This window comes from Dama dama, chromosome 18 (genome assembly GCF_033118175.1).
Source record: "Dama dama isolate Ldn47 chromosome 18, ASM3311817v1, whole genome shotgun sequence".
Lineage (NCBI taxonomy): Eukaryota > Metazoa > Chordata > Mammalia > Artiodactyla > Cervidae > Dama > Dama dama.
Window position 1 is genome coordinate 75,455,144 of NC_083698.1, and position 19,859 is coordinate 75,475,002.

The window sequence follows — 19,859 nt, forward strand, 5'->3', positions numbered from 1 at the left end:
AGAGTGCTCCCAAACGTAGACACAATGAGCTGTCCCTATGGTCAGGGGCCCCTGGAGGGGGGCCTTTCCCTGAGAACCTAGTGGACTAGATTAAGTTCCCAAGAGTTGCAGAATTGGCTTGCCAAGTCCACTTGGTTGGGGTTACAGAAACCTGGCTTGATTCTCCTAGTGCAAGGCTAGTTGCACACTGGGGACTGGAAGATGCCCGTGACTTCTCCAGAGACTCCTTTCTGTCTATGCCAGAAACTAAGTGACTTAAGTCTTCCCTCTTACAACTGCTTTTACGTATATCCCCCTACTTGGAGTTTTACAAAGCAAGAAAATGTAGAAGGAATGGACAGAGATTATAGAGCTTGGGGAACCAACCCTGAACCATAAAGAGGGACTGGTTGGAGGGGAAGTAACATGTGTTCCTGGCACATATATCCTGAGGACTAAAGCATTTATACTAATAACCACTAATACTCTCCAAGCCAATTAATTACTACCTGTTATCCAGGTCTTTTTGAACTCTGTGTGCTTTCAGGGCTTCACTCCTAATTTCCACAACAATCCTTAGGATAAATAAACTGTCCCCACATTCTGGATAAGGAAACTGAGGTTTAGAGTGGCTAAGTAATTTGCCCAAAGGCTAAAGTCATGGAGGTGGGGTGGGAACTGAGGAAATGTGACGCAGAGTTGGCATCCGGGGAGGGATCCCATGGCTGCAACATCACACCTGGCTCCCCCTGCTGTCCATTGCCCTCCACGGTACATCTGCCTGCTGGCCCATCCATCATCACTGAGCTCAAGGGAGGTCACCTCCATGCACTAGAAAATAGTTCTTCTCATCCCACCCGCTGAGAATCCCGCAGGACTTGATCTGCGTGATTGCTCATCGTCTGCTCCCTGGCCTTGATCATCTAGGTAACATTTATTTCCTTTTCTTCTTGACCCCACAGACATCTCAGCCAAGCCCTGGTGGTCAGTCTTCATGCAGCAGCCAACAGTCCCCCATCAGCAACTATTCCAACAGCGGGCTCGAGCTTCCTCTGACCGATGGAGGTGGTGTGGGCGAGCTCAGTGCCATTGATGAAACCCCAATCATGGACTCGACCATTTCCACTGCAACCACAGCCCTTGCTTTGCAAGCCCGGAGGAACCCAGCAGGGACCAAATGGATGGAGCACGTCAAACTAGAAAGGCTCAAACAAGTGAATGGAATGCTTCCACGACTGAACCCCATTCTACCCCCTAAAGCCCCTGCAGTCTCTCCTCTCATAGGAAACGGTGAGTTCCAGCCAGACCTCATGTCTGCTTGTTGTTTTCTGTTCTTTCAGAGGCAGCCAGAGCACTGAGTAGGCCCAATCCTTGGGTTTTCTGGTTGCTTATTTCCCCAACAGCCCTAAAATGATGCTGGAACTACACATATTAGTGTTATCTTTCTAGAGAGCCCATATTTTATTGGGTTAGCCAAAAAGTTCGTTCAAGTTTTTCTGTAAGATAATACAGGGTAAAAAAAAAAAAAATCAATGAACTTTTTTGGCCAACCCAATAAAAGCAGACAGCAAGAGGATAATACTGGAATGAAAAGTAAAACTTTACGTGACTCATATTTTGATGGTGAAATCATCACTATTAGATCAGAGTAAGGAAATCTTAGCTGCAGAGGCATCCAGAGTTAGCCCCTGTCTCTGATTTCCACAGTCTACAGCCAGCAGGTATAAGAGTCATTTTGACCAATGTTGGCCCAATTCAGAGAAAGGGAAGCCACTTCTGCCAGTGTCAGCCCCCAGTCGTTTTGTGTTTTTGAGATTACACTCAGTACCTGGAGCAGAGCCCAAGTACTCCCCCACCCCACCAACTCAGGTGCCTTACACATGCATAGGATGTCAGAGGAAGCCCTGAGAATGGGCATGAGACCCTCAGAATGCCTTCTGCCCTTGGACTTCCTGTAACTTGAGCACTGTGTCTACATCCTGTGGTTCTTCACCTTGCCCTTGCACTACACCTGCAAAGGAGCTTAACTCATCCAGGGAGTTGTTTCTGCTTTGTTTAAGCCAGGGAATCCATCACTGCAGCCTGCCACCTGCTCACCCACCCCGTTACTTCGTCCCTGGCCCTTTGGCACTGCAGGGCAGGGGTGGGTCACCATGACCAGACCGCCTGGCCCCAGAAACCAAAAAGAGTCAGTTTGCCGACACCTGTGTTGTCGTCCCGAGATGAACCCGTGTCTCCCACGCTGTCTCCGCAGGCACGCAGCCCAGTACCAGCTGCAGTCTGGGCGGGCCCATGCCCCTCCTCCCGAACAGAAGCGACCTGTCTGGGGTGGACATCACCATGCTGAACATGCTCAACCGGAGGGACAGCAGCACCAGCACCGTCAGCTCCGCCTACCTGAGCAGCCGCCGCTCCTCCGGCATCTCCCCCTGCTTCTCCAGCCGCCGGTCCAGCGAGGCATCCCAGGCCGAGGGGCGACCCCAGAACGTGAGCGTGGCCGACTCTTACGACCCCATCTCCACCGACGCCTCTCGCAGGTCCAGCGAGGCCAGCCAGGGCGACGGTCTGCCCAGCCTGCTCAGCCTCACTCCCGCCCAGCAGTACCGCCTGAAAGCCAAGTACGCCGCCGCCACGGGCGGCCCCCCGCCCACCCCGCTGCCCAACATGGAGAGGATGAGCCTCAAGACCCGGATGGCCCTACTGGGAGACGGCAGGGAGCCGGCGGGGACCCTGCCTCCCGTGCATCCTCCCCGGAGATGCAGCGACGGCGGGGCCCATGGTTACAGCCGGCGCCCACTGCTGCCCCAGGATGCGCTGGGCAATGGCGTGAGAAGAGCCAGCGACCCGGTGAGGACGGTATCTGAGAGCCTCTCTCTGCCCCGGGTGCAGCGGTTCAACAGCCTTAACAGCTTCAACCCTCCGGTGTTGCCTCCATCCCAGGAAAAGCGCAACCTCGTGCTTCAGAACTACACGCGGCCTGACGGGGGCCAGGCCCGCCACTTCCACTCCTCTCCCTGTCCCCCGAGCATCACTGAGAATGTCACCCTGGAGTCCCTGACCATGGACGCCGACGTGAGCCTGAACGATGAGGACCTCCTGCCCGATGACGTGGTGCAGTATTTAAATTCCCAGAACCCAGCCGGGTACGAGCAGCACTTCCCAGGCACCTTCTCTGATGACAGCAAAGTGCCCCACGGCTTGGGGAGTGGACCCGGGGACTTTGACCCACTGGGACTGCCCGACAGCCATGCCAGCCACACCGGCAGCCAGCAGTACCGCGGCCTGGAGCAGCCCTGCCCTGATGCCAGTAAATCCGACCTGCCCATTCAGTGGAACGAAGTCAGCTCAGGCAGCGCCGACCTGTCCTCCTCCAAGCTGAAATGCGGCCAGCGGTCCATGGGGCAGCAGTCCCGGGCCTTCGGGTCGTACAGCCACATGGGTGTTCACCCACAAAATCCTCTGAGGAGTGGGGCTGGCCCAGCTGGGGGGTATCCGACCCTCGGGGAGCATGCCAGCTCCTTCGGGGGCCCGGAACACTTATTGAGCCACGGTGGCGGAGCTGGCACCAACGGGAATGCCTTCCACGAACCACCCTATAAGGCCCAGCAGTATGGGAACTGCCTCGCCAGGCAGCCTGGTGCCCCCAGCTTACTCGATGGGGCCTGCGGCCCCGGAATCCAGGCGGCAAAGCTGAAAAGCATCACCATGCAAGGGAGTGGGAGCCATCTGGATTTTGGCCTGTCGGTGGCCCCAAATGAGTCAGCGGGCAGCATGGTGAATGGCATGCCCACCCCAGACCCCACAGGGCAGGGGTACCTGCCGCAGCAGCTCCTCGGTGACAGCACGCACCCCCAGGGGGCAGGCCGCTCCGGGCAGAACCTGCTGGGGCAGGCTAGCGCTACCTCACACATCTATCAAGGGCCGGAGAGCAGCCTGCCCGGGCCTCCCAGCATCAGCGTGCAGCTGCCAAGCGTGGCAGCCGTCAGGGGCTACCAGCCATGTGCTGGCTACGGGGGCGGCCGGCGCCAGGCTGGGCCGAGGGGTGGTCTCGCTCTGCAGCCGGGACAGCTCAGTGACCCGAGTCAGACCTGCAGGGTGAATGGCATCAAGATGGAGATGCCAGGACAGCCCCATCAGCTCTGTTCAAATGTGCAGAGTTACTCTGGTCAGTTCTATGACCAAACCGTTGGCTTCGGTCAGCAAGACATGAAAACTGGTTCCTTCTCCATGTCAGAAGCCAACTGCCTGCTCCAGGGGGCTGGCGCCGAAAACTCTGAATTACTCTCCCCAGGTGCTAACCAGGTGACAAGCACGGTTGACAGCCTCGACAGCCATGACCTGGAAGGGGTGCAGATTGATTTCGACGCTATCATAGACGACGGGGATCACGCCAGCCTGATGTCAGGAGCCCTGAGCCCAAGCATCATTCAGAACCTTTCTCATAGCTCCTCCCGACTCACCACGCCGCGAGCTGCCCTCCCGTTTCCGCCTCTGTCTTTGAGCACCACCAACATGGCAATCGGGGACATGAGCTCTCTGCTGACCTCCCTTGCGGAAGAAAGCAAATTCCTTGCGGTTATGCAGTAAGCATTAGGGGAAAAAAACAACTGCCAAGAGACCTGAAACTTTAGGAGTTTAAAAGATTAAATTGACCCTTTTTTGTTTGGCTGAGTTTTTTTAGTTCTGTATGTATTTTAGCGATCTCATCTCACCTAACTGGGATGTGTTTCAAGTATATTCCTTTTATGGAAAAGGACTCTGAAAAACCCTAAAGTATTCTAGGGAGAAACTGTCTTCCATTTCAGTTTTGAATCAGTATTGTTACACTCAAAACATCCTCTTTTAAAAAAAAAGAAAACTGTAAGCCTGTTCCTCCCTCCCCCCACCCCCTTTTTTTCAGTAAACCGGTGTAAATGGTGATGTGCGAGTTCTTTCTTTTCAGAGAGAGGGCAAGTGAAAGGATTTGACGTGTCTCTCCGTTATTCCAAGGAACTAGGAAGTTGGTGTGCTTGTGACTAAGGGGTTACACGTCCAGCGTTTTTCCGTTTTCCTTTACATATGCTCAGTGTTTGCTTTTGTGTTTTGTTTCTTTTGTTTTTGAATTCCCACACTGGGCTCGGAGAAGTGGGTTGGAAGTTGGAGAGTGAGTTTGGGAATCTCTTGTGGGTGTGCTGTAGCAGAGGGGACAGGCTTTTGAGAAGCTCCCAATCCCCGTTCAGTTTGGGGCATGCTTCAGACAGATACACACAAGTGGAAATTCAGGGCTCTTGTGCAGGAAATTGTTTGTCCCCAGTTGAGGTTTAAAATTCTTCCTGTCCATACATGTGCTATGGACAGGAAGGTGGGTACGTCTATATGTCAGTTCTCGGTTATGGACCATGCCTCCCCGTCTCTGTCTGTCCATGAATGTTCAGTGCTGTTCCAGGGAGGAGTGCTGGGTGACGCTCAGACACACTATTACTTTCATCTGTTCTGGTAAGAAGGGAGATATGTTATAGATTAAAGCTATTGCGTAGAATTTGGGAAATATTTGTGGGTTGGCATATTTGTTGATTAGTTCCATCTCTTGCCCCATTTTCATAGATAATAGAATAACTGAGAATTGATTATATCTAGTTTTGAGTATGTAGGTACTTAATCCCACAGCTGGCTATGTCATCAACAATATATTAATTCCACTATAGAAAAAGAGTATTTCTAGTCTAAGTGCCCTGTTTTAGGGGACTTATGAAATTTGGTTGTAAAAGAAAAGCTCACAGACCAAGATATTTGGAATAAATTGCTTCAAACATTTTCAGTACTTAAAAACACTAAGGGCATAGTTTCATAGCTGTGTGGATACGTTTTTAACACTCTATTACATTATGCACCCATTTAAGAAGTTAAGTCTTCTATGCAATTTGTCCTTAATGTGGACTTAAGCTAGACTCTCAGATGAAAAGGTTTAAAGACTTAAAAAGTGCAGCTACTCCCCATGTATACAATTGCTACACATAAAAGACATACCATTTGTGCACAGGGTATGTGGACTATCCAGCATTTTACTTTTAAAAATTATGTAAACTATGAAAATACAACATCAACACCTCCATCGACATGTTGTATTCTGTCCCATTGATCTTGGAGTTAGATTTATCCAAAGTGATTCATGAGTCCATTATGTGTTTTTTCCCCTTTAGTTCTGCCATTTAAATTAGTAGTAGACAAAAATCAAATAAAAGTATGAGATAATAGAATGTTGGGACCAGCTCATTTTTCTCAGGTTTATGTTCTCTTATTTGGACCAAGAATCTCACGTGGGGTAAAATTCCCCTCTGAATTTTAGACTTTTGGGACTTCAGCTGAGACAGTTGGGTTTGCTTTCAACTAGATGAAAGCAGAGGGGTGTTGCGGTCCTCCTGCTGTTCCCCACGTGCAGCACCTTCTTTTAAATCAAAGGAAGCATCCACTTTGGAACAGAGCCCCAAATCAAAAGATAAGTAGTGATCTAAGCTAGGAGAGTTGAGTTTCTATCACTCTTAAGTGGAAAAACCGAGGCCTTTTCTATATTCTTCAAACGGGTCATGATCTGGTCACAAAATTGGCAGTCCAGCTCCCTGAATCTTGTATCTAGGTGAACTCAAAGTCCCAAGGTCTGAGCTCGCCTGCTCTTGTGGCTTAACCCCACTCCTGTCTTCCTCCTCCTGCACCGAGAGCCCTTCCCCACTAGAGTCCTTGGATGTGCCCTGCATTTCTCAGTTACCGTATTTCCCAAATCACCTTCGCCGTGCATGGAAGGATGGATGGAGACTGAGATGAGTACGGTTGTCACCTTGTGCCCTTGTTTTTTCCTTTGCTTTCTGGTGATTCTCCTGGTTGTCCCCTATCTTTTTCTTTCTATACTTTGTTTTCCTTGTTCTGGCCTTCAGATATGCAGGAGACCCACTCACCTTTCAGCTCAGTATTTGGTTTCTCTCAGTATGAAAATCTCAGAAGGATGGAGGAGAGGAGAGGCGGGAGAGGAAAGTGTCCTTTTGAATGTGATGGTCTGTTGTGATAGTCAATGAAGAAGATCTTTTGGGGCCACTTCCAAGTGTTCTGTCTGGACATGGATTTCTGTACACTTAGAATCTCCTGTGATGGGGCCCATCTCCAGCATCCAGTCTTCCCCCCACTTCTCTTGTCCCTTGCACTTGGGGAGATAACACCAACTCACTAGGTTCATACCCTGCTTTTTAATGCAGGCTCGTACACGGTACTTCTGTTTAGCACCTGTGTTAAACGTGTTTTTCCTTGTCAATCCATTTTGTTTTCTTCTCTAAAGAACTGATCAGACTGCCCCTGCTCTTCACACATTGGCTCAAACTCTTGAGCCACAGAGTTTTGATTCTTGCGATGTATGTGCCTTATTTTATGTTAATGTCGTCCAAGTGAGGGACCAGTTGGTGTTGCCCAGTCAGGGCTTGAGGCTGTGTGCTTGCCTCTGGCCAAGAGGACCCGATTGTAGCAGAGTCTGAGCTGTCTCGTAACCTGACTTCCCATGTTGTTTTGAATGCATCGGAGGATGTTCTTTTCTGACAAGTTACTGTTGTGTATCCTGCAAACGTGTAAGATAAAATACAAGTTCATTGTTTTCACCTTTTTTAGATTTTTTAAAAAATAAAATGTGTAACCCTTTTTTTAAAAGAAACATGTGTAAATACATTTAAGTATTGTAGGCATAGTGTTTGGACGTGGCCGGCCCCGGGCCTTCCTCGGATCAGCCTGCAGCCTGTGCGACGCCCCCCACGCCCACCTCAAGCCCGGGGCTGCAGCCCCCCAACAGATGGACTCTTACTTCTGCTTTCACAACCACTTAGTCTTTTTATAACAAAGAAAAGGAACAATGTTTCTTACAATGTCAATAAAAAAAACTCTTTGTACTGAAATGTTTCTAGGCCATTTATTTAATTCATAGTTGAATGGAAAGGGGGCTTTCTTTGGAGAAGTCCAGAACCTGCATTTACTCAGACCACCCCCCTGACTTCACACACACACTCACACACACACACACTCACAAGCTTAGTCTGAGACCCAGACTCCTCATCCCTAAGATGGAGAATGAGGCAATCCACTCTCCGAGTGGTATGTGAGGAGGGGTACCTGGGAGGCATGCTGGTTGTAATGTGGGCCATTTTTCTTAATTTCATCTCTTGGCCAAACTTTTAAGAGGAAGGACATGAATAGGTTTAACGTCTCACAACATGTTCTTCTTTTATATATCATCCTGTTATTCGGAGATACCCTAACACACCTTAACAGAAAATCTGACGTGGTAGAAGCTTACTTTTATGTGGCTTTTAATAACTGATACCAGACAGAAATAGAAGCTATTTCTCTCATTTGTCTTTTCTCCAGATCATTATAAAAGACTCTAAGAGGGTCTCTTCCTCTTTCTCAGTAGCATCAGGTATCTTTTGAACCACCAGGCGAAGGCACTGGGTGTTGTTGGGAAGGACAGGTGGTCCTGGTTGTCAATATCATAGGGCTACAAGGATGGGTCAGCCTTCGTGCACATATGCACAGATGCACAAACACATGCACACACTCACAGCACCTGTCCCAGGGGACCCCTTGTCCTGTGGGTGGTGAATATATCGCTCACTGACCTCTAGCAGCGATTTTCCAGTCATAAGGATGCTTCACTCTTTCCTCATTCATAAGGGAGAATTTCCTCTCATAAATTCAAAATTCTTTGCTTTCATAACTAGATCCTTCACATAAAGTGTCCAAATGTGTCCAGAAAAAAAAAATAGGGGAAAAAACAGGAACTTATGCCCTCTCTTAGGTTTAAATTGTCTTCTCACAAAGATGCATGCCATGTAGTAAGTCAAAATAAAATAAGAGAAATGAGACTAACAAAAAGGAAAAGTTGGAAATGAGATATTCCCAGAAATGAGGCGCATGACAAACTCCTGCAAGTTGGTGTGAACAGGATGCAGGTACCACTAACAGCTTTGTTTAAGAGACTCCTCCTGTCAAGGAGACGTGAAGGAGGCAGTTTGCGGTAAAATAGCAGAGCTGCAATCCATTTGGTGTTTCATACAGATTTATATTAAGTAAGTTTGGTTCAAAGATGTTATGCATTATCCAGATAAGACTATGACAGGAGAATGCTAGTATAAGATGGAAAATTTAACCAAGCGCCAAAACGTCTTATTCATCCCTTTTCCCTCCATGACTTTCTCTATTTTCTTGGCAGTTTTTCCCCTTTGGTTAGTAAAAAAAAATTCAACTGAGTAAGTTTGAAAATCAAACTGGCTTTATTAAACTGTTCATGAATGGAGCAGCTTTTCATCTAGGAAGCAGAGAGAGACTCCAAGGGTTTGTGCAAAGTGGAAGGCTTTTATGGAGAAAAGAGTGGGACATGAAAGTCAGTCATAAGAGAAAAATGAAAGTTCATTGGAGGAAAGTGAGCGTTTGGGTAATGTAAGGCTCCTCATTGGCTGAGCTGTATTTCTACCAGCTGGGTTTGTTGATGGGCAGGAAGACAATCTGCCTTCTTTCTATTGGTGTAGTAAGGTACCTCCTGTCTGGAAGTACAAAATAGTCTCTTCCTGTTGGGATCTGTGATTGACGTTTTCATGTTTGGTGTAATTGACAAGAAGTGGTAGCCTTCCCTATTCCAATTTTTGTTGGGGTTTCCTTTTTATTAATTTTCACAGGCCTTACTTTATAGTATATTTACTATTCCAAAAACAATCTGAGCTCATATCTCCTTTAATGTTAGCTTCCTTAAACTTTCATTTTGCCAACCTACACCTAGTTTATGCCTTCCCCACCTAGTTATCCAAACTCCTTACTATTCTTAAGACTAGTAAGAGAATCTAGAATAGAATCTGGTTTTAGGCTTCTTTCTTCTTCCTGTACATTTTTTTGACCCATGCTCACCCAGCAGAGGCAGGGACTCTTAGGTTCTATACATTTTCTCACCTGTCCCTGAATCCTCTGCTGCCTCTCTTGCTGCATCCAAACTTCCTCAAGGCCCAGTGGTAGGTTAGGATGGTCTCTGCCCTCATAGAATTACTTATGGTTTATCTGGAGGTGTTAGACAAGAGTTATATTAATTCAACAGCACTGCCTGTATGTCTAATGTCCCATTCAGAGTTCTTGATGGGAACTAGAGATGGAAAGATGTATAAAGCTGTGGGTCCACAGGCTTGTGGGAGGGACAGACACGTAACCACAGAATACAACAGTGTGCAGTAACAGAAGACATTCAAGGGCAGGTTCAGTTTGGGGCATTATACAACTGAGGTCTTTATTGCAAGGGCTTCTCAACCTTGGTATTATTGACATATGGGGCCAGATGTTCTTTACAGTGGGGGTCCATCTCATGTACTGTAGGATGCTTAGTGACCAGTTGCCAGTACCACGCCACAAGTTGTAACAGTCAAAAATGTCTCTGGACATAGCTACATGTCACTTGGACAGAAAATTGGTCCATAGCAAGATGCTCCAGTTTAAGTAGTGAAAATACAAAGAGAGACTTCCTGTAGGCAGGTGCCCAGAAGAAAGATTCAAGCGTAGACTCGGACTTGGGAGTCCTTGGCACACAGGTGACAGAAGCAGCAAAGAGTAAAGCACCAGTAACAGGTACAGATACAGAATGAGAGGAAGACTAAGAAATGAACCCCAAGGAACACTGGCCCTAGGGACCAAGAGATGGAGGGCACAGGTGAGGCAGGCTGAATAGAGAGGAAGAGGCAGGAGAGACTGCGTGTCCTCGAAACAGGGAGATACTTTCCAGTAGGCCAAGATTGTAGAGTGCAACGTGCAGGTCTAGGAAAACATGAGCTGAAAAATACCCATGATAAGAGTCGGGAGACCCCGGAGATTGTGGGGGAGCATTTATCATTGGGGTGGTGAGAATAGATATGGGTTCATGACAGTTAAGAAACCAATGACAGATGACACAAAGGGGAATGTGGTGACCTCTTTCAAGTAGCCAGTGCCATGTCATCATCCCAGATGCCATCAGAGTTAGAACATACATGGTTCCGTGTTCTCACGAAGAAAAAGCAAGCAATGAAGCTATGGCATGACGCTTCCTATCCTCTAAGAGACACGTTCCAATTTGAGGTGTTACAGTCACCTCAGAGAATGTAAAATACACTATTTCCAAGGGAAAGAGGCTAGAGAGGTAGAATATTGTATTTTCTTGTGGTTGTTGTCCTTACTTTCTTCCCTTTTTTCCTTCTTTCTTCCGTCCCATCTCCTCTTCCTTCCTTCTTTAATAATAGAGGCTTGACCATGTTAATCATACAATAAGAAAGAGGCAGAGGAGAGGAGGTGCTTGATGTTACAGTGGTCGGAATAAACATCACGGGGACCACCTGGATCACAGGATGGATGGATGACTCTCCTGAGAAATGAGGGATGGAGGGAAGGATGGGGACAGGTGTAGACAGATGCAAGGAGTAGACATTGGAGATGGAGAGACAGAGGGAACTCAACAGTGACTTAGACCTGTGAAGACACAGAGTGGTCTGGCTTGTGTCAGGAAGGCCAGTGACCTTGAACTGGGCTTTCAGAATGCGTGGAGGGTGAGAAGGGGAGTGGGAGTTAGGGAGGAAGAGCATGAAGCCATGTGAGCTTCCCAAGTTCATCCCCGCTGCTCCAGCTCCACGGGATCCAGGTTAGATTGATTGGAAGTAAGATTCAACTGGGAGAGTATTGTGATCTTAGGGGGAAAAGTAAGGTAATGCCTTTTGGCAGTGATGGTGGGAGGCATGTAGAAGGGAAGGGAGTGGAGGCAGTGTGCCCTTGGACCCACATAAGGACGGCCCAGAGCTGCTGCGTCTCAGGGAAGCAGGAGAGGGGGCCCCCCCACAATTTTCTTTCATCCCTCAGGAGGTGGGGTCTAGCCCAGCCCTTCAAAGGCAGAGCAAGCCCTAGGGATGCTGGGCAGGGTCGGGGAGGCACTGGTACATACGGTACTTTCCATCACTGGCTCTTCACTGAGCAAGCAAGAAACCTTATGTGGAATTTCTAGTCAATGGTGCATAGAGGTTTTATGTTTTTTTGTTTTTTTTTTCCTTTCAATTGCAGGACTATTTTAATAAAGTAACTGTGCTTCCTAGCTCTTACCTCCGCTTCCCACCTGCCATAGCTCTGCAAGACTCAGCTCACACCTCGCCTCTTGATTCTAATTTCCCTTCTGCTAGAGCCTTTCCAGGCCAGGGCTCCGTGAGAAATGTGAGGTAGCCTGGCAAAGCGGCAGGCAGAGCTGGAGGAGCACTGGCAGCCCTGGAGAGCCAGCCAGGCTTGCCCCGGGCTGGCCTCTTGGGAGAGAAGCCCTGGTCCACAGCTGGGGCAGGAAGCGGGGTGGATCGGCTCTGCCCTCTTCCTGAGCTGCTTCTGTGGGATCAGCCTTCTTACTCAAGCTCTAGCTGAAGAAAGATTCCTCAGCCACTCCAAATAGAAGCAGCTAAAACCCCCGGATTGTCCCTGCTCTTTATAAAAGCTCTAGAGTTGACACGAGAGCTTCTGATGCTGGTGGGAGAGGGACATGACAGGTTCTCCGCACCTGAACCATCTGAACCACATCCACATCTGAACCATCACCCTCAACAAAGATGCATTTGGTAGTATTTTTGACCCAGCGCATCACTCCTGGTGTTCTGCTAATTCCCTGGCTACCGATTGGAAGGCTTATGAAACAGTCGTTTAGATTCTCTGAGATCAGGGGGAAGGGAGACTGGTGAGGACCCCACAGACTGCTCTTTCTTGGCTGGGCCTGCCTCTGAGTCCCTCTGCTCCTGCAAGGACCCCTCAGGACATGGGAAAAGGACGTCTCGACCCTGCAAGAAACCCCATGGGACCCCAGACCAGTGATCTTGCCCCGCAGCTGTGAAGCCTCCTGCGCTCAGAAATTCTCCAGCCGATGTGATCCTCGCTTGGCAGTTGGACCGCAGCTCCTCCCAGCTGGCAGGCGCAGGCCTGCAGCCTTCAGGGCTTGTGAGGGCCAAATGCAATGCGGAGGTGTGATTCACCGAGTTCCCAGAGGCAAGGGACGCGGCCAGCTGGCAGAGGATTACTGAACAGCCAGGCCAAGGAATTCCATCGCTGTTTGGATGGAGACAAGCAACTAGCTACCTCACTTCTCCTCCTCCCCTGCTGAGGCATGGAGATGAAGGCCGGCCAGGACTTGGGGGGGAGAGGGAAGGAACCAGACTGCTTCACTGACTTCCAAGTCAAGGCTCTGTGGCAGCGCCCCCAGGGAGTCAAGGCAAGAGATTTCTGCCTTTTTGTTTGGAGATGATTCTGGCGCCCACCAATGTTTCCCCAGAACACACCTAGATGCATTGCCCAGAGGTGATTTTTTAATAAGCATCAAACTTGTTAGGCAAGAAATGGAATACTGGGTAACAAACAAACAAGCCCAGTGTATACTCCAATCAAGGGTTGTCTAGTCTCCTGAATAGGAGATTTCTCCCCCTGCACCTTAGCTATCCCAGGCTCTCTGGGTGTCTCTTGTTTCAGTTTAGTTGCTCAGTCATGTATGACTCTTTCATGACCCCATGGACTATAGCCTTCCAAGCTCCTCTGTCCTTGGGATTGTTCAGGCAAGAATACTGGAGTGGGTTGCCCATTTCCTTCTCCAGAGGATCTTCCCCACCCAGAGACCAAACCTTTGTCTCCTGCATTGGCAGGGAGATTTTTACCCCTGAGCCACCAGGGAAGTCTTCAGTGGGTGTCTACCAGTTACAAATCCATTGCACAACCATTCTTAACCCAACTTAAGAAGCTGGCTGCTCCATGAACCCAGGCCTCTGGACACCTCCCATTTGATCTACATCCTTCCACAGATGAAGTCATGAACCATCACCATAAGGATTTTCCCTGAAGTTCATGCAGAGAACAAACCCTGAAGACCCCAGCCAAGCTCCCTCCACCTAGAGCTTAGATTCCTGCATCCTTTGAACTGAGGTAACAGGTGACTTGGAGAAGGCAATGGCACCCCACTCCAGTACTCTTGCCTGGAAAATCCCATGGATGGAGGAGCCTGGTAGGCTGCAGTCCATGGGGTTGCTAAGAGTCAGATATGACTCAGCGACTTCACTTTCACTTTTCACTTTCACTCATTGGAGAAGGAAATGGTAACCTACTCCAGTGTTCTTGCCTGGAGAATCCCAGAGATGGGGGAGCCAGGTGGGCTGACATCTATGGGGGTCACACAGAGTCGGACACGACTGAAGTGACTTAGCAGCAGCAGCAACAGGTGACTGGGTAATCCTTTTTCACCCATCTCTGCCCTACCCGCAGGGCAAGCAAACAACACTCTCTCTCTGAGTTCCAGGGCCACTGGGAGAAGAACAGAATGTCCTACTGACTTTGCAGATAGGAGATCAGGGAACAGCCTTTCCTTGGGTTGCCTTGACCCAAGCTGTCTTCACTCGCTGTGCAGTTTTAGACGATTTAGTATCACTTTCCACTGTTCCGACTGAAAGGCAGACAGCTTCCAACACGGCGGCCTTCCAGCTTGTTGGAAAGGTGTTTTGAGGCTCTCCTAAATCAAGTGGGCTTAACATTCAGCCAAAAGGAAGGTTTTCAAAAAATAAGCTGATTTCAATCCGTTCTTGCTGGCCTTGTGCACTCGGATTCCAGCTTCATTCAGACACAGGGTTTCCCCTTCAAGGAAGAAGTACAAAGAGGGTGCCGAGAACAGGGCTGGGTAAGGGGGCTGCGGGGGTAGGGGTTGATTCCACCTCCAGCTGGTGTCTTGCTAGTGAGTTCTGGCCCCTCCCTCAGGTCATGACGTTAGCACAGAACCCATGCGTGAAGACTTAATCTTCCATAAGACGCCACCGCCCCCCCACAACTTCAGAAGCCAGCAGTCGTTCAAGGGGGTGTCAGGTCTTCACCAGCACTTCTGAATGACTAGCTACAGATTCAGGGGTTCCTGTAACCTCTCAGGTTGACAATTCTCTAGAATGACTCACAACTCAAGAAAGCATTATACTTCTGATTGCAATTTTATTATGAAGAATGCAAGTCAGGACTAGCTTGAGGACTATGAGGGTATCCTGAACACAGGGCTTCCATGCTCCCCATGTGTGGAGTCAGAACCTGTCACCTTCTGGGCACATCCACATGGCCACCATCAAGAAATTCCACTGAGCCTCGATACCCAGGGGTTTTATCAGGGTTTCATCACATAGGCGTAACTGATGAAGTCACTGGCCAGGTGACTCAGCACAATCTCCAGCGCCATCTACTCCCCAGGAGTCAGGCTGGTTCAAAGTCTTCCCCTCTAATCTCATCTTTGGTTCCTCTGGTGACCGGCTCTCAGCCCTGAAGTCGTTTTGGGCCACCAAGAATCACCTCAAGAACATAAACTCAGGTGTGACCCCAGGGGCTCCTGAATAGCAAAAGCATTGCTATCACTGGGGAATTCCAAGGACTTAAATCTCCCCCAAATCTTCATTTGGGCTTCCCTGGTGGCTCAGACAGTAAAGAATTTGCCTGCAATGCAGGAGACCCAGGTTCGATCCCTGGGTTGGGAAGATATCCTGGAGAAGGGAATGGCTACCCACTCCAGTATTCTGGCCTGGGGAATCAACATGGACATAGGAGCCTGGCAGGCTACAGTCCCTGGGTTCATAACAGAGAGCTTCTCCTTGGAAAACCCAGGAGGAAAGAAAGGTAGGAGGTCCCAATTCAACTGAGAAGAGGTAGCCCCCTCAGCTGGCATGGGGGCATAGTGCCAGCACCTCCTCACTAGTGAGATGTGATTCTCTGAGCATCAGTGGTCTCATCCACAGATGTGGCTTAGTTATTTATGTCTACCCCAGAGTTGTATTTATGTCTGCCTCAGAGTTGTCCTGAGCAGGGCTTCATATAGTGGATAGAACATGCTTGGCATATGCAGGAGCCAGCAGCATTCAATGGACATGTTTATCTTTGTGGTCATCTTTTTCTTCACTCAAGCAATAATTCCACATGATTGGAGTGCAGATAAAGGAGATCTGTGATATACAGGAAGATGAAGGCCCCCCAAAGCCAGGGGTCTTAGGCCCTTACTCACCAACCAGCCTGCCTGCTTGTCAACGCTTGACTCACAAAGCAGAGGACATGCGTACCTCAGTCAGGGTTTTCAGAGGTAAGAATTGAACACTAAAAAGAGGTTTCCATTCAGACCAACCTCACAGGAATCAAGTCCAAAGAAGCAAATACGGAAGCTGGTATTTTACCCAAACATCCAAGGTATAGTAGGTTCCTGACCATCTCTGCTCTCCATCACAGCAGGGCAACAGGAGCCATACCTCCTTATCCTGTGGTGAGATCAGAGCTCAGAGACCATCCCCATGGAGCCTCTCCAAACACTGTTCCAACTTCATCTTCACCTATTTCTCTGCAGTAGTTTTGAAAGCAGAGGGTCATGTCTTCACACTTATTTTATCACTCTTTGTTCTTTGGATGCTTCGAGTGTTTAGAATTTTAAGATAAACTACCTTCTATAGCATTCAAGAATATGACCCAGTGGTCAGTCTGGAGATTAGAAACATATCCTGGTTTTGTAAAGACAGTCACTTTGGATATTTTTGTGTGTCTACTCCCAGGCTTTTAGGTGATGCATTTGTTTCCAATAACACTTGTTTTCTTTTTATAAAATGAAGAGATATGCTGTGTGGAAAATAGAAAAAAATTAGAAGGAAAAAAAAAGTCAGCTGTCGTTCAACCACCCAGAAATAACTGCTGTTAACTTTTTGTGACATAATTTTGGTTCCTCCTTATACAGATAATATTTCACTATGAGCATTTTTCCATGTCATTAAAAATTCTATTAAAACATGTGGATGTGGGCCAGGGAATGGAAAGACCAGTGATAGGGGGTGGGGTCAGGAGATGGGACAATTGCTTCCATGCTGAGGCCTTCCTACTGCTTAACTACAGGCTAGCCACATCCTTTCTTTCTTTGAGCTTGTGTATCTGTAAGTAGATTTTTGCACTCAGCGTAAGATACAGAAGAGGTAGACAAAAAGCTGCAATGTCCATGCCTCTTTACTTATTCAGACCGTATAGCACACAAGGATTGGAAACTGCTCACTGCATTTCCTGTGTACTAATCTTTCAGAACCTCCAGCAGGCCATGGGTGCATGTGCGAAACCACAGTGCAAGACCTGATTGGCCGTGCAGGTGTTGGCTGCAGAAGCATCAGCAAGAAAGGCTAAGGATGCGCTGATGGCAAAGGACCGCATCATCTCAGCAGCTGGAAGCAGTCACCTACAGTTTCGCCCACGCTGCCTGAGCTGTGTTCGCTGTCACATACACCACCCTACATGGGCTTCCAAAGGTTCCTGCAGGGCAGGGATCTGCAGCCCCGGGTGTGGCGGTGGTGGAGGAAAACGGATGTGAGGACCCAGCAGCCAAGGTTTCCAGGAAAAGCAGACAGCCAGAGGGTCCCAAGAGACAGTGTGTTGGATGCTCCTGAATCCTCCACGTTGTCTTCTGGCTGGAGTTTTAAGCCTCCTGCTGAGGACCAGAGGTGCTGATGAGGCCCAGGGGAGGGATGCCTGGGGGTGTGGAACTTTAGTACGTGATGAGGGGCTTTTCTGATGGAGTCACTTTTAATAGGATCTGCGGATAGGCTCTCCAGAGAGTTGCCCATCCACGTCTCACTCACATTCCAGCCAGCGTCCTGTGCTTCCTTGTGCATTTCAGTGTCACCTGCCCCCACCTCATCCCTCATCCTTGTCCCCTCCTTGACCCCCCACTGCATTCTTTACTTGGAATCATGCGTGGTGTCCGCGTGTTAACCGACAACTGCCCCAAGGTGGCCCTCGGGCCCACTTGCTAATCCTCAGGAGCTGTTGGCTCATTGCCAGGCTTGGGTTCACTGCACTCCACCCAGGGCATTGGAACAGACAAGCAGAGGCCTGGGGACTTCCAGAACTAGCCACCCAGAGTCAAGGCCAGTGTTCACTGAATACTTACTACTATCTATGTGTCCAAAAGAGAGCAGAAGATAACCCCTATCTTATGGACCTCATGGTCCAGAAGGAAGGAAAGAAAAGCATGTGATCCTTCCAGGAGGGGATGACATGTATTGTAAAACCAGAGGCCTTCCCAGTCTAAGGGCTCAGGGTCTTAGGAGAGCTTCTGGGCGTAGCTGGGTGCTCAAGGGCCCAGAACAAGTGAAGCTCAAGGATAAAGGGTTTCATGGGCCTCAGGGGACTGCAGGGAGGCCTGGAGAGGGTGCGCGAGGCTTGTAATGTGGGGAGGGCTGTGTTTCCTCTCCCCTCCCAATCACAGCAGCGGTTGGGGGTCAGGTGGTCTGGGGTGACCTGATCCATCCAGACTGGGGGCTCCAGGAATCAGTGGGCTCCAGCCTATTCAGAGAGAGGCTCCACCCCTAACCTCGGGGCCTGCAGAACACTTCTCCTTATGGCAGCAGCATCACCAATGCCATCTGTATCTCTGTCCTTCATGTGGGAGATGTCAGGGAAGGGGTTTCCTTTCTCCTGTTGATCAACTTGGGGTGGTGGGACCCAGGGGCTGCAACAAGGCCACCAGTGTCCAAAAACCCTTGGTTACAACATGCTGGGGCCTCAGATATGTCAATGGAGTATCAGGTGACAGTGACCAATCCCAGGTGGCCGTATGGGTGGTGCGCTGATGACAGGGGATCCATGATGAGAACGTGTCCTCTCTCAGGAAGACTGGTCCTAAGAGCTTGAATGTTGCTAAAAAAGACGTGAACTCTCGCTCCCCATCTTCATTTTCTGCTTTTCTTTTTTAAAAGAGCTTTTATTAAGAATATAGGTGATTTACAATGTTGCAATAGGTTCTGCTGTACCGTAAAGTGAATCAGTTATACATATACATATATCCACGCTTTTTTAGGTTCTTTTCCCATTTAGGTAAAGACAGAGTATTGAGTAGAGTTCCCTGTGCCATACAGTATGTCTTTATTAGTTGTCTAATTCAAATATAATAGTGCGTATATGTTAATACCAGTCTCCCAATTTATCCCTTCCTCTCCATTCCCCGCTTTCCCTGGTAACCATAAGTTTTTTTTTTTTTTTTTCTTTTTACATCTGTGACTTTATTTCTACCTTGTAAATAAATTCTTTTGTACCATTTTCATGCATCTTTCCCAGCAGACTGGCTCTGATGATGGCTAGGAGAAGACCATGGCTCACGGCATCCAGGTTCTTAGTTCAAAGCTCCTGTCACCTGAAACGACTGATTTGTTCTCAGTCATAGTTCAGACATTGCTGAGGAGGGCCTAGGAACTACTCAGCCAGGTAAGAAGCTGTGTTTATCTTCGCCAAGGGTGAAGGATGTAATCACTGAATGAGAACTATTGGAAACATTCCCTGTGCACGGCTTGGGTGGGGAGGGGCTGCCAACTGGTCCCTCTCATTTCTCTGGAAACGAGAACCCAACTCCTTCCACCTGTTCCTGATGGGACGTCTACAGGACTTGTTTCATGGGTGGGGACAGGGTATTGGCATGAAGGGGTCTTATCTGACATTTCCTAGTATATTTTCATCCTTCAGTTCTCCGGAGTTTTAATGCCTCCAATAGCAGGACCCTGAGTTACAGTGTTTATTTAGAAACCTCACAAAAAGCTGCATTTCTTTGTGTTTCTAGAGTTCCTGGCTAGGGACATTCAGCAAAACTGACGGATAACTACTACATTCACGGACTCTATGACAAACCTGACACTTTTAAAAAAGAATCTCGAATCCTCACAATAACCCTATTATTCTCTCCACCGTTTTAAAAACAAAGAAAGGAAGAGAGGTGAAATTCCCATTCAGTCCGCAAGTGCAGAACGGGCATTTCAAGCCTCATCTCCATGCTTCCTGTTGGGGGGAATCCAGACGAGTCACAGTCAGAGAGGAGCATT

At 48.6% G+C, this 19,859-nt stretch overlaps 1 protein-coding gene across 5 annotated transcripts in view; it reads left to right on the forward strand.

Moving 5' to 3' along the window:
• The window catches only part of GLI3 (GLI family zinc finger 3), a 302,150-nt gene extending 295,565 nt beyond the window's left edge, over window positions 1-6,585 (forward strand). For all 5 annotated transcript variants that reach the window (XM_061165650.1, XM_061165652.1, XM_061165651.1 and 2 more), the window contains 2 exons: window positions 942-1,269; window positions 2,234-6,585. In XM_061165650.1, the coding sequence (XP_061021633.1) occupies window positions 942-1,269; window positions 2,234-4,566 (2,661 nt within the window). In that variant the 3' untranslated portion in view covers window positions 4,567-6,585. The remainder of the gene's footprint in view (window positions 1-941; window positions 1,270-2,233) is intronic.
• The last annotated feature ends 13,274 nt before the right edge of the window (window positions 6,586-19,859 follow it).